This window comes from Ornithodoros turicata, chromosome 7 (assembly GCF_037126465.1).
Source record: "Ornithodoros turicata isolate Travis chromosome 7, ASM3712646v1, whole genome shotgun sequence".
NCBI classification, from domain to species: Eukaryota; Metazoa; Arthropoda; class Arachnida; order Ixodida; family Argasidae; genus Ornithodoros; species Ornithodoros turicata.
Window position 1 is genome coordinate 2,464,352 of NC_088207.1, and position 15,262 is coordinate 2,479,613.

Consider the following 15,262-nt stretch of genomic DNA (forward strand, 5'->3'; position numbering starts at 1 on the left):
GAATGTCCAGGGGACATCCGTACTAAGTCCCGAACGTCGCAAATATCCGAATATCCCGGTGACGTCCTACGGATATCACAAAGCGACATTCGCGTAGGGGAATGTCCAGTCTATGTCCGAAGCTGGACGTGCCGTGGATATTCGTTTGATACTTTCCTAGCACCGCATATATTTCTCTAATGTGGAAAAGTTGGTGTGCTTTTGTTCCCTTTTTTGGCAGAGCAATATAAGAAGTCATAACTGTGCGGGGGAGATATATTTATTAGAACAAAGAAAAAGGATGGAAGGGGTCTTAAATATATTTTCGTTTGTGCTTATATCCGTGCACGTTTCAAATGCGCGAGCACGAACTTCGTTATCAATTCAAAGCCACACCTCTCAAGAACGTTTGCCTAATTCTGTCGTTGTTTTATTATTCCAACACAAAAATCCAGGCATGAGACGGTCAACCATATCTCGCACTGGTTCAATAACCTAGTGCACTCTCGCGCACACGTTAAACCTAGGGTTCTTCACGCTCACACAAAACTTCAACGCGCGGTTTGATCTTTGTAGCGGTACAGCACGCATCACGTTCGTGTGGTATTGCATAAATGTCCCGAGCAGGACTGGATGGGTAAGAAATCCTGTTCATGTTGAAGTTTGGGTAACACGCCGCGAACAACAACTGTAGTACTGGCAACTGGCCGCGGGCAGCCATCATAGATGACGCCAATAATCCTGATGATCACCACGGACAGTTTGTTTTAATGCAGCTCGAAAACAGCACTCGTTTTTTAGTACACTCGTACTAATACATTTGCGTTCGTGGTTTGATAGCGGCGAAGAATTTTAATGTTGTTCACACTCATCGCCGTGGCGGCGTCGCGATCGCTGCTTTCCGCTGCAGGAATCCCCAATCGTATCCAAAGCAAGTCTGTATTCCTGCAACTTGCGATACCGAGCTGCCGGCGTCTCGGTTTGAAACGTAAAACGTAAGTACCACTAAAAAGGTGACTGATTTTCTGTGTGTCAGTATGAAGACACATCGTAGTTTCTTTTGCAGCACCGGTAAAACACTCATCGTGAATCATGAAGCCGGCAAACGTAAATATTCATCATATCTTGTGTCGCGTTTCAAAATGAGCAGCATCTAAGTGTTACGCGCATGCTGTGACTTTGATGTTGAGGTTTCGCCCTTCCTATATTCACCATGCCGAAGCATAAGGAAAAGTATATGCAGAAAAAAGCTAAAAACTATGCGCGTTTCACAATTGCGACCTTCAGCGAAGCAGCTCAAAAGACAGAAACGCCAACGTCTTCTGCAGTCAGCTCATGCGTTTCATCTGACGAAGTTGAACATATTAGTGGTCGCGATTGCACAACACAAAATTCTCCAAACACAATCTCAGACCATGATGAACCAGACATATCAGTCGCGGTGTCTGACCCTTCAGGTGACATGGGTGCCGAAATGGGTGACGACTGTGGTGACAGCACATCAAACGAGTGTAGCGACGCAAGTGACAGCAACGACCTAAACACGACCAATTTACGCGCGGGCTTACAAACCTGGGCAATTCATCATAACATCACGCACACTGCTTTAACTGACCTGCTAAAGACGCTCAGAAACCACGTGTGCTATCAGGATCTACCAAAGGATGGTCGTACACTTTTGGAGACGCCACGACAAAGCTCTGCACATATTTCCACAATGCCACCTGGACAGTACTGTCATTTTGGTTTGTCTACCTTCTTGAAGGAAATTATCGAATGTGCCGATGAAATCCCTTCACGAGTTTCACTATCCTTCAACATTGACGGACTTCCACTATCAAAAAGTTCAAGACAAGAGCTTTGGCCTATACAGTGCCGTGTTCATGAGTTCGAGAGCACACCTCCTTTCATTGTGGGAGCATACGCTGGCCCTGCAAAACCACGCTCGTCAAACAATTTCGTCAGAAAGTTTGTAGATGATGTGGCTGTTATTCTCGAGGAAGGAATCACAGCTCGTGACTCAAATGTAAGCGTGTCCTTTCGGTCAATGGTGTGTGATGCACCAGCCCGTTCCTTTGTGTATTGCACGAAAGGGCACACAGGCTTTTCAGGGTGTCCAAAATGTGTAGATGAGGGCAACTACAGTGAAAACAGACTGCACTACTCCACAACCACTTATACCAAAAGAACAGGCAAGTCCTTCCGTGATCAGGAGGATACGGACCACCATCGAGATACCTCAGTATTAACAGAATTGCCCATTGACATACTGCAGACAGCACCACTGGATTATATGCATCTTGTCTGCCTAGGCGTTGTCAAGAAGCTAATTGTCTTGTGGTGCTCTGGTCCATTGTCTGTAAGGCTAAGCCCTGCACAGAGGAATACGTTCACTGAGAAAAGCTTGTCACTTCAGCAGCATATTCCAAAGGAGTTTTCACGCAAGCCAAGGGGCATCGAGGAGGTCGACAGGTGGAAGGCCACCGAATTTCGACTCTTTTTATTCTATACTGGGCCTGTCATATTGGACAGTGTGCTGCCGAAGCCCCTTTACAAGAATTTCCTCACCCTACATTGTGCTCTCACAATCTTAGCCCGGTGCGACCTGTGTCACGTCCAGAATGACTACGCCACATCGTTGCTGTCTCATTTTGTGGATATGTTTGCAGAGCTGTACGAAGAGCATTTCGTGTCCTACAACGTACATGGCCTGCTACATCTTGCTGATGACGTCAAAGTGCATGGTCCTGTTGACACGTTTAGTGCATTTCCATACGAAAATAACATGCAGATACTGAAGCGACAGCTTAGGAAACCGGGGACAACACTAGCCCAGCTGTATAATCGCCTTCATGAAAACAACATGCTGCTGCAAATAAAGGAAAGGACAGGAGGATACTTGGCTTTGGGAATTCCCACAGTGATGGCCCTGTCACGCCGATGTGCTGTTCACCACAGTACCGCAGCTATTTAACTGGAGAATTCGTACTGACTACGAAGGGATCAGACAGGTACTGTCTGGTTAACGGGCACATGATAGCGATAGAAAACTTTGCAACGATGCGCTCGTCCAGGCAGCCCTGCATTGTTGGGCGTGAGCTAATATCTACTGCTGATCTCTACCAAAAACCGTTCCGCTCCTCGCTGGCAGGCATACATGTTGTTTCAGAAGACAGGAAGTTAAACATGTGGCCAATGGAAAATGTGATAAAGCTTGTTGCTTTGCCTTACAAAGAACAGTTCGTCGTCATGCCTCTGATACACTTGCTTTAGTGAATGCACTGTGTGCTGCATGCTGTGTGCTAGTTGCGTTTCAGATTTCTGTTTTATTTTTCACTAATGCTGTTTTACGTTTTCATACATAGACTTTGTACGCGATCGTACACTTTCTGGACCGTGGAGAGGTGGACATTGTGCCTTGTGCGTGGCTCTGTGGCGACATGTGTACATGGCCGTCACTCCCAACGCGAACCGTCGAGAAAATGATCAAAAAGGGAGTGCCACCTGGGGACAACTGTACCGAGATACCTGTTAGTGTGAAGGGCGTGTTTGGTAAGCCAGGTGCATTGTGCTGCTTCTCTTTTAGTGCTCTTTATTTTTACTATTCCAGTGGGCTGGAATGCAGCCAGGAAGATGCTGCCCCGCGCAGTGGACAACTCTGACTTAAATGATGCAGATGAGTTGCCTGCGAAACGTGTGAGGCGTCCCAAAGTTATTGACAGTGACGATGATTTCCCCCCTGTGCCTTGCACCTTTCAATCACAAAGTACGTATAGGATTTGCTTGCCAAAATTGTGTTTCTACTGAACAACAACAACTTAATTTTTAATGTTTATTTGTTACGCCGTTTAGCAACAGACATGATTCCCTGTTTACGTTTCCCTATCGGAAGTATAGTAAATGAACGCTAGCTAGCTGATGCACATTCACTGCGGAGAAAATAACAAAGCTTGATGGCACACAGAACAGGCTGCACAACATGTGAGCCTGAGGTGTGCATCGTTCCTCTCCTGTGTCCTTCAAGCTTGATGGTCATTTTCTGTGTGGTGATGTCCAACCTAGCTTAGTAATACCTTGGTGACAACCCATTGCTTATGTTAGGCAGGACAGGTCGAGGGACAAGTGCCGGTGTCTCCGGAGACACAGACAGACAGCAGCTTGAAGGGGGTGAACCTTTGACTACGCATGCTACCAGCAACTGCGGTATGCAACATACTGAAGGGCTTTCACACATTGTAATGCACTCTTCCAATAGGCGACGAGAGTAGCAACATCCCACCGCCTGTGTCACTCAACCATCGTACTAGGGATATCCGGATTGTAGATGTGGCTTCAGGCACGTTTCCCATTTCTGTTCATGTGGTCTGGATTTATTTTGTGTGCTACAATTAATTCGCATTTTACAGAACCTTCCCCCCCTCCCTCCAGCAGTAAGTTTGCAAAGTTATGAGGTAATGATTCAACTGCAATATACATTGTATTGTTTCTGTAAAGGTTGGTCACAGTATTCTGCCACTGCTGTCAACTCCGCACCTGTTTCTGCAAGTAAGATGAACGCTATGCAACACCATGCAGCTATTGACAAGTTACAGTAATGTTCAGAAACAAACACCTACACTACCTACCATACTAATACCTTTACACTAGTGCTACATTTGCAGTACATGGGGCCTTGTCTTAGTATAATGGTCATCCTTGTTTTATCCGAAGGTCAATCCAGGTCGTCCTCATGCTGCAGCGACACAGTGCCTTTGCCTGGAGGTATATCGCTTTGCTTATAGTACATACTGTTTTATATCGTCATATTGTGACCCATTTCATTTCTCCAGAGCACCAACAGTGTCGCCCCTTCAGTACACGTGATTCACTACGCGAAGATAGGCAATGTATGTGAGAGAGTAGGAGAGTAGTGTACAAACTGCACAGTAGGATTTATGAAAGGGCACTTTGCATTGACTAGTACGGACGGTTTATTGTAGGTAGCCCCCTGGCTCCATCACGCAGCTTGATGCGTGCGGCTGAACTCAACAAAGGTAGCTAGAGCAACTGAGTAGCATGATAAGCAATGTTTAAAAAAAAAACTGGATTTCATGAAAACAAATAAACAAACAAGCAACATACTGCAAATTGCTACTAGAGTTATATACACCATTTCCTTGCCATAATAGAGCTTTTGACACTGACCCTGTGCATGAATTTTCTCGTCTTGGGAATGTGTATGTGTTATGGGACCTGGGCAGCTATGAGTAGCTACAAAAATTATGCAATTGCTAAGATACCAGGTCCAGCACCACTTGCTTCCGAGAGAGGCTTCGAAGCAGGTACATGTGAATTTTCATTGTGCAACAATAAACATAGCTATGGACTGGCTCCTCATGCGAGAATATTTGAGCATCTCTTGTCATGCATCTTGCAGTCTGTTATGTCTCACCCAATGGAAGTTACTCTAGCTTTTGCTCTGCGTTCGGTACTATTCCTGATACACATGAAATTTCACAGGTGCATCACTGAGGCGCGCTCATGCAGCTCCTGGTCACGCTATGCCAGAACACGGTATGTGGTTAATGTGAAAGATCACGAAAATTACGGCGCTGAAGTTTCTCTTGTGCATTTCACATAATCTTTTGTTTTCAGAATTGCAACTCCAGGTCTTACGAAGCCTAAATGTTATACGTCTGGCCGTACAACAACAAAGTGATTTGCTATCACAACTGACGCCGCCTTCAAGGGACCCTGTCGGTGATGTTCAGCAGCTTGTCGCACAACCATTCAGTCGTATTGAAGACTTCGAGCAGTTTGAGAGCACATTAACCCCCGCCCTGGAGAAACAATTTGTAAATTTTGGTCACCATTTCAATTATGCCTGCACTCGACACTTCACAATGGTAAATACAACGCTCTTGAATAATCCAGGTGCAAGAGCTGACACTCCTAGGTGGAGCTACACCTAAGGCCGCCGTTAAGCGGATCCTGGAATACGTCATGACCGACCAGGTCGCGGAAAAATACAGCTGGGAAGGACGTAAGGGGAAGAATGTGTTCCGCGACCTTCGTCTACCTAACATTATGATGCGTAAGTGTGTCATGTTACATGCAAGAGTGTGCTGATAGCTAAAAATGTGTTAACGTTTTCAGGTGCTGTTCACGCGCAAAAACAGCTGTCAAAGTGCACGAACTACGACCTAGAAAAGGCTACAAAGGACTGGCTTCGTCACTCAGCCGACAGACTCAAGCGGGTTGCGGATTGAACCTTCACCGTGCCACACACAGCACGCGACACAGTGCTTTAAACGTAAGCTTTTACTGCATTTTCTGCTTCCTCGTTTCATTCATGCCAGTTAACACTGTGCTACAGTTATGCTTATATTATCTCATGCTCAGTACGTCCCTCCGCTCTCATCTGAAACGGTACTTAGCAATCACGTAGCAAGTCATGGTACAGCTGCGTGCATTGGTACGTGCTGAGTGAAGTTAAATTTAAGTTAGAAAGTGTTAAGTTAGAGAGTTTTACTGAAAGAACGTTGTTCGTGAAATTGATCCCCAGTAACACCAATACATAATATTGTGTACATTGAGCAGACGATTTTGGTGCAATAGCAAAGCGATATAATTACCGAGGCACGTACACAGTGGCATGCCTGGAATTCTGCAGGTTTGCCACGTGGACACTAATGCAGGCTTTTCTTTTTCAGTGTACTCATTCCTTCAAATGAAGCATCCGCCAGCCAGCAGGTTGCACATCATATTTCCATATGCATTATATATATATATTCTGATATTATGAGGTGTGTACACGAAATAAACAATGTCTGAGGCTTAAAATCCGTTGTGCCATTTATTGAAGTAAGAAAATTATGTAATTTTAAAGAAAAATGCATGATTTAGCAAAGTCCTATTTATGTCTCAAATCCTGTGATTGACGTTCCATGGATGTTCCTGGGACATCCGTTTTGGGGTAAAAGCATAGTCCCATGGATTTCCCATGGTAATCCCCAGGCTTTCTGGGTAGATCCCATGGATATCCGAATATCCATTTTTCAATATTCCATGGACGTCCCTGGGACGTCTATGGTTTACTGGGAAGTAAAAATAGCGTACGCCCCCTTTTTCTGCAAATCAGAGGAAAGAACGATGTCACTGGGGATGGTGGTTGGCTACGTGCGTGCTATGTGGTGAAGTTCATTATTTCAGGCTAAGGAAAAGCCTGTTAGTGTCCACTCTGAGCTCAAAGGACTCCAGTTTCTGGATGATGCATCAACATCTATCAACAAGCATTCCCTCTTCACCGACCTCGAACAAAGGACACACACATCCCTAGGCCGCCTGGCTAGTGCCACCAGGTCTCTAGCCAATAGGGGGGCTCTTCCTCGGCTCCCAGCTTGTCCACCTACGCCGCCGTGGCGGGAGTTCGTGCCCGCAACAACGCTTCACATCCCGGGTCTACGGAGGAAGAGCGAGTCCAGTCCCCTAGTGGCCAGGATGGCGGCTGAGAACCTGATAAGCGACATTTATCACACACATACCCTGGTGTTCACGGATGGCTCCATTGACCACCGTTCCAAAAGTGCTACCAGCGCGTACTACATCCCGTCAATAAACAAGGCCTGGCAAGGGAAATCAGTTCGTTACCCAATCTCATCTACGACGGCCGAACTCCTGGCCTTGCTACACGCAGCTGCTGCGGTTCAAGTCACCGGAATACCTAAGGCCCTCTTGCTTACGGACTCCAGAAGTGCCCTCAACAACGTGATAAACCCCATGTGTGGTAGCATTCTGGCCCGATGTATAAGGAGATCGTGTGCCCAGCATAGGCTAACCGGAGGTGAGCTCACGCTCCAATGGATCCCATCTCATGTCGGCATCAGAGGCAACGAACGAGCGGACCAGCTAGCTTCCTCAGCACACAACAGCTGCAGCCCATCCTTAGCAGTCCCGGCCGACACTGACAGGCTCATGGTCGTCAAACAGCTAGTTGAGATGCATCATCCTTGCATACAGGACATCATGCAGAATCACCGACCCTCTCTTCCCACGAAAGATCTTCCCCGTGGTATGCAGACAATGCTCCATCGATTACGCACAGGATCTGCGTTCACGAACTCGCAACTGTGCAAGATCGGCTCCAGGGAGGACTCCAGTTGCGGACACTGTAATCATCCGGAGACATTTGCACATATCCTGACAGAATGCCGTGCATACCATACTGTAGTGTAGAAGATGAACAGCCTTTATTACAATGATGTCGATGCATATATACAGGTGGTTGGATACTAATGACGATGAGGATTAACATGACAAACATGTGGCGACACCACATTTCCTCCCCCCAGGATAATAATATTGTAGAAAAAAAAAACGAAACCAGTCTTGTCAGTATCCCAACCGTTGCGGTGGTCGTCTTTCACGGCTACCCCTGCGTAAAGGTTCTTGCCGTTTTGCTTGAGGCTCTTGCGTCGAGGTTGAAGTAACAGGCTCAAGTGGAGGGTCGACGGTAGATGCTTTACGATCGTTGCTCACAGGCAACGTAGATAACTGTGGAGGGTCGATCAACGACCAGTGAACTTCATCCTGATGGTGGACATTCTTGCGATACTTGTGAGACGCTTCTTCAGATACTTTGGAGAGTCTACTTGCGTTCCAGACCTTGCCATCATCCAGCAAGAAAGAACGGTTTCCTTGGCTTGCAACAATCATCCTTAGTGTGGAGAATAATCTGTCACCCTTCGTGACGTGTGTTGGTTGTTTTACGCGGACGAAGTCCCCAACTTTGAGAGTAACTACGTGAGCGGTGCGTTTGTTGTCGACATACTTTTTGGTCGCCAACTGCTTCTTGAGTATTTTCTCCCGTAGATTCTGCAAAGCCACGACTGGATCTACATGAAAGTCTGGAATTGGCCACCGACCACGTTCAGTCTCGTTCGTAGAGCACGTCCATGTAAGAGAACTGCCGGCGAGTATCCAGTTGTAGTGTGAGGTGTTGCACGGTACACGCCCAAGTAGTCAGTAAGTGCTGCTTCGAGGCTTCGCTTTTCGAGGATGGCCACTTGGATGAAACTTTTCAGGACACGGTTAAAACGTTCAATCAGACCATTTGATTGAGGGTGATAAATAGACGAGTAAGTGTGCTTAATACCGCGGTCGTTGAGAAACTCCTGAAAGTCCGATGAAGTAAATTGCGGCCCGCGATCAGATACAACCTCTGTGGGGTATCCTTCTCGACTGAACAGTGTGCGCAGGAAGGAGATTACTGTAGCGGACGTAACTGTGCTGCAGAAGGAGACCTCAGGCCATTTACTGTAGTAGTCCATGACACTGATCATGAACTTAGATGACTGTGGCGCACGGTGTACAGGGCCGACGATGTCGATGCCTATTTTCTCCCAAGGTCCATCCGGAAAAGGAGTTGGCTGAAGTGGTGGGGAACATGTCTTAGCGCTTTTATCTGCTGACTGGCAGATCAAGCAATTGCGGACGGAGCGCTCGACATCGGCATCCATCGCAGGCCACCAGTAGTATTGTCGAATCCGTTGTTTCGTGCGCACGATTCCTAGGTGCGATTCGTGAGCTAAAGCGATCTCCTTGGGGCGTAGGGATGGTGGTACGCCTATCCGGTCTTGCCTAAGCAGCAGACCGTCCACTTCAGACAGTTCGTCTTTGACTTGCCCGAATGCAGAGAGATTCTGGCTCATTGTATTCCTGCTTGGCCATCCTTGTTGGATGAACTTGAGGATCTGCGCTAGCAGCGGGTCGGCATAACTCTCAGCTTGGAGCTCTTGTCTCGACAGAATGCCGGAACCAGTGCAATCGATCCAGCAGATGATCTCGTCTTCATCTTGAAGGGACTCTTGAATGGAAGGAGCAGCCAAAGGTGCAGGAAGGCGCGAAAGCGCGTCTGCGATTACATTTTGTTTCCCTTTCTTGTAAACGACGTCGAACGTGTAATCCAGCAGCCTCATACACCACCGTGTTATCCGTAGTGGACGATGACCCGTACCTTGCCTGCTCAGGAGTACTTGAAGCGCTTGATGATCGGTCTGTAGTGTGAAACGGCGACCCCAGAGGTAAACGTGCCAGTGCTCCACGGCCCAGACACAGGCGAGTGCTTCCCTTTCGCCAACGGAGTAGCGTCGCTCAGCGGCTGGTAATGTTCTCGATGCGAAAGCTACAGTCTTCAGGTACGGGGCATGCTGCTGTTGAAGTACAGCTCCCAGGCCGTATGCAGACGCATCCGTGGAGACTGTAGTAGGCAGATCGGGATGAAAAAGTGCAAGTGCGGTTGATTCCATAAGCAATGACTTCAGCCTGTTGAAGGCGATTTGCCTCTCCTCGGTCCAGAGAAACGGTGCATCTCCCCGTAGAAGCTCTCGTAGTGGTTCTACTTCATCTGCGTAATTCTTTATGAACTTGGCGTAGTAACCCATCATTCCCAGAAACGAAGAGAGTGTCTTCTTATCGTCCGGGGTAGCAGCATCTTGTATCGCCTGGAGATTTGCAAGGTTAGGAGAAATGCCGTTCGGTCTGACTGTATGTCCAACAAAAGTCAGTTCTCGCACTCCGAAGACACATTTGTCGTTCAGTTTGAGTCCTGCATCAGAGATTAGCTGAAGGACACGATGAAGATTCTTCAAGTGGTCTTGCTCATTCACTCCGAAAACGATAATGTCGTCGAGATAGCATTTGACACCTGGGCAATCCTTGAAGAGGTCAAACATCATTTTTTGAAAAGCTGACGGAGCTGAAGCCAAGCCGAAACACACTCGCTCATAGCGGTACAGTCCTCTGTGAGTGATGAAGGCAGTGAGATCGCGACTCTCGGGCGCCAACAGGACCTGGTGATAAGCTGCCGTAAGGTCGAGCTTAGAAAAGACTTTGGTGCCAGCGAGTTCGTAGAGCAATTCATCGATAGTAGGCAGAGGAAAAGCGTCCACGACGACTGCTTTGTTAGGTCCTCGAAGGTCCACGCAGAGACGTAACTTCCCGTCCTTCTTCCGGGCAACGACGATAGGTGATATCCATTCGGATGCTGTGACGGGCTCGATTACGTCCATCTTGAGGAGGCGATCCAATTCCTGGGTAACCTCTTCACGTAGTGCAAACGGTAGCCTGCGTAGCTTCGCCCTCACAGGTGCGACGTCATTTCTTGTTTTAACTCGATGAGTGTAATCCTTTGCAAGTCCAAGTCCTGGCGAGAATAAATGCGCAAAGGTCTCCAAAAGATCCTGTAGGTTTGCAGGGTTAAGTGGACGTCCTAAGGCACTGTAGTGTTGGTCCATCAATGGAGATACCCAGTGCAGCAAGGCCATCCAGACCTAGAAGAGCTGTGCCTTCAGGAACGACGTAGAGAAGTAAGCGGGAAGTGCGGCTTCCGTACGTGACTGTTGCAAAAAATGACCCCAGGACTGGTATTCGTTGCTTCGAGTAGTTGTGCAAGGAAATTGACGTGCCTTCCAACTTGCAATCCGCAGCAAAGTGCGCTTCGTACAAGTCCCTGGATAAAATTGTGACTGAAGAACCGGTGTCAACCACGAATCTGATATCCGTCTTGTTGACTGTAACGGTGATGTAAATTGCGTTCTTGTGAGGAGGTCCTAACTCCAGTACCGTAGTGCAGCTAAGATCTGGAAGTCCAAACTTCTGGCCCAAACTATCTTGAACTTGAATCTGATTAGTTGATCCAGCAGCCGACCGACATACCGACGCAAGATGTCCACGTTTCTTGCATCTACGGCACTCCTTGTCCCTTGCCGGACACGTAGCGGAATTCGCGAGGTGAGTAGTTGACCCACAGCGGTAACAGGCTTTCCCAGCGAAGTTCCTTTTCAGAGTTGAGGGTGGCTTGCTACGTTGTTTCCCTTTAGCCTTCGTGAGTCGCTGGACAACTGGCGTGTCACCACGCATCAGCTGCACCTCATTGTTCGATTGTTCGATGAACCTGGCTAGGGTTAGTGCTCGTTCCAACGTGAGGCTGGAACCTTCCATCATGAGGCGTTCACGAACTTGTGGAAGACTTGCGTTTTCCAGCAATTGGTCTCTGATAATCTCTTCAAGTGTGCTTCCGAAATTGCACGTTGCAGCAAGGCCTCTTAATGCTGTTACAAATTCGTCGATCGTCTCACCGGGAAGTTCAGACCGATGGCGAAACTTGCGTCGTTCTGCGATGACGTTGAAAGTTTCTGCATATCGAGCTTCCAACGTGGCTATAGCTTCTGCGTAGGGATCGCGTGCTTCTTCCTTCTTGTCAGTTGAAGGGCTCGCGGTGACTTGAGGTACCGGGAGTGTGAAGAAAATTCGTTGGCCTTCCGTACCTAGTGCATGTAGCAGTAAAGCTTTCTTACGCTTCGAAGATAACCTTGCGTCCGTCACGCAATCCAAATAATTCTCGAACATCCGGCGCCATTGCGCCCATGGAATGTAAGGCTTGCCAGGTAACTCCAAAAATGGCGGTACGGATGGAAGGCTTCCGTAGCTCATGACATACAGCAGAAGAACGCAAGAAGGACAAGCAGGTCCAATTGCTCGTCGCCAAAATGTAGTGTAGAAGATGAACAGCCTTTATTACAATGATGTCGATGCATATATACAGGTGGTTGGATACTAATGACGATGAGGATTAACATGACAAACATGTGGCGACACCACACATACCATGCGGGAAACCCATCTTCCCCACGCCAGGCCTGGTATACTGACGGACGTCCTCTTCCCCGAAGGTCCTTGTGCGGAACGACTTTCAAAAACTCGCGGCCTCGTGCGCTTTCTTCAAGAAACGGGCCTAGCGGAGAGACCACTCTAGTGCACCTCCCACCTACAGTGTGCTTCCGTCCCATCAGTACCGGTCATCCTGCCTCTACATCACTTTGAAGTCCTCAACTCCCCTCTCCCACTTTCTTTTCCTTTTTTTTTTGGCTATAGTCGTGACGGTGCCCACTTGAGTGCGGCCAACAACGGCAAGCTACCTCGACCCCCCCCCCCCTCATTATTTCAGGGTGCACCACGATCAACATTTATTTCAGTTCTCAAAAGTGCAACGGCGTCTTCATTGCGTACCGCTAAGTGGCCTAAGAGGTGAACACTTTTATTCTTAAGCTTCCTCGACACCGGCAAAGTTGAATAACTAGCACTGATAATATGTAGAGGTGGGCAGACTACAACACAGTATTTGCGGCAGTCGTCGCACTAACAATCTTAGGCAGGAGACATGCCTGGAGACAGATGGCTCTCCTGCTTGATGACGATACACAGGAGACATGCCAATACATATATGCCTGTAAAATAAAATTTTCTGAATAGGAGACGATAACAGTATGATATGGGCAAGTTTTCTCTTGTCCCATTCTACAGTTGGCAATACGAAGCAGGAGACGATAAGGATAAGCTAAACAGCTCATCTAATCATTCAACAATAAGTAGGAGACGGATGAGTACAGCCCTGTAGCACTTTCAACTACCTCTTCTTCCGTGGCTCATCTCATACAGTCAACAATACAAGAACTTTAGACTTGAATTCTAGCCAGGGCACTTCTCCTACGTGTTTCGCCGCAGTTGGAGAAGGTCTTGCACCCATGGCAAGCCTGTCCGGTCGTCTGGTCACAGAGGTGGGCAAAGTCACGACGGACGCCCTGGGGGAATGTGCGTCCTGGGCAGGCAGGTCCCTGGCAGGCGTCCTGGGCAGGTCCTACGGTTCTCGGCAGATCATCGGTCCTCCATTGGATGACCTTTCGTGACACCATTCAGTGGTTAAACCTGAGGCAGCTAGCAACAGTGTTGGCGTCGTTCGACCAGGCAAAAGCTTTTGACAGAGTGCGTTATTCGTATCTATTCTCCGCGATTACAGCTTACGGCTTTCATGAAGCGTGGATTCGCTTTGTGGAAGTGTTGTACCTCGGTGCGAAAAGCTGCTCTCCGTTACGGGTGGTCGATCGCGTCCAATGGAAATTCCGCAAGATGTATAGCAGGGCTGTCCCCTTTCTTCTGTATTGTACGCTGTCGCAATCAACCCACTCCTGGCTCGTTTAGGTTCCCTACCTCTCCTTAGATTGTCTGGTGGTTGCCCCTCGTGTTTTCGCGTATGCAGATGATATCTCTTCCATGCTACCAGGGGAAGTTCCCCTTCAACATGTGCTGAGACTTTCGAGGATTTTTGTAAGATGTCTGGCGCACTACTCTATCGGTCTAAGAGCGGTGCCCTCCCTCTACATTAATGCACGACCTCCTCGGCGTACCGTATTCAAAACCCTTGTTAAAAAGGCTAAAAAGGCTAGTTCGCCTGTGTGCTTCGTGAGCGCGCACACTCAACTTTTATGCAAATAGGCAATGTGGTGACCACGAGGACAACGTAATGATTGATGCCCTGAGGGAATGTCAGCCCTACGCTGACTTAAGGGAAATTTCCCGACACATGTTTGAAAGCGTCACAGGAAAACTGAGGGTAAAAAACCTAGACAGCACAGCCGCCGGCTCCTCTGTGAGCAGTCGCCGCACTAACAATATTTAGGATAATAATAGAGCTACCTACAGAGGTACGCTAGTACACACGTGGAAGTGTGTACTAGCGTACCTCTGTAGGTAGCTTTCCGCACTAACAATCGACTATCGCTTGGGGTAGCGGAGAAGGGCCACATTAATAACGCGGTCCGCTGCTGGGTGGGTTGTGTCTTTGCGCGGCCGATAAAAAAGGTTGTGGGGGCAGTACAGCTTGCGATGCTGTTCCGGAAAGATTTTTCTTCAATCTTTCGGTATTGTTTCCGGAAAAGGGTTTCTCTTTTGACTATCATCTCATAAAGTACTTACTGAGTACGATACTGTCGCCAAAGTGACTCGCGTGACCTTCCCTCAGAAGAAGCTAGAGGGTATTGAAACGGGCAACCGGCGCTCTTATGGAAATGCGGACCCCAGACCCGAACTTCATAAGTGTGTGCATGGTAAGCGTGAGACCGTCTGCTCCGACGGTATGAAACGAGTTTGTATGCGGTGTGGCGCAGAGGGCCACTTCAAAAAAGACTGCACGCTCTCAGTGTTCTCGCTGAAGTGATTTGTGGGCACGAGAGGTGCGATGCTTCGTCTCTAAGCGCTGTGGTAGGAATCACGCTGGATCCGAAAGCTTGGCTACAACAGGGGCATCCCGTGTTTCTGGTAGCGGTGTGCTATCAATTGCTCCAATTGAAGCGCACCCCGTGCAGGCGCTCGCGGACGAGAGTGTCACGGCTGAGGTGGTATGTCCAGTGGGAGTGCCTCAAGTACCGTTAGTGTTGCGGAAGGGCCTTTCGCGGTCCGTGCTGGCAGT

The 15,262-nt window shown here is 48.2% G+C and overlaps 1 protein-coding gene across 1 annotated transcript; it reads left to right on the forward strand.

The window, feature by feature from the left end:
* The first annotated feature begins 762 nt into the window (after positions 1-762).
* Positions 763-5,020, forward strand: LOC135399838 (uncharacterized). The gene is made up of 11 exons (XM_064631576.1): positions 763-974; positions 1,046-1,086; positions 3,345-3,531; positions 3,590-3,745; positions 4,081-4,182; positions 4,235-4,315; positions 4,386-4,409; positions 4,474-4,524; positions 4,690-4,740; positions 4,809-4,865; positions 4,959-5,020. The coding sequence occupies exons 2-11, from the start codon at positions 1,072-1,074 to the stop codon at positions 5,018-5,020; spliced, it is 786 nt and encodes a 261-aa protein (XP_064487646.1). The 5' UTR covers positions 763-974; positions 1,046-1,071.
* The last annotated feature ends 10,242 nt before the right edge of the window (positions 5,021-15,262 follow it).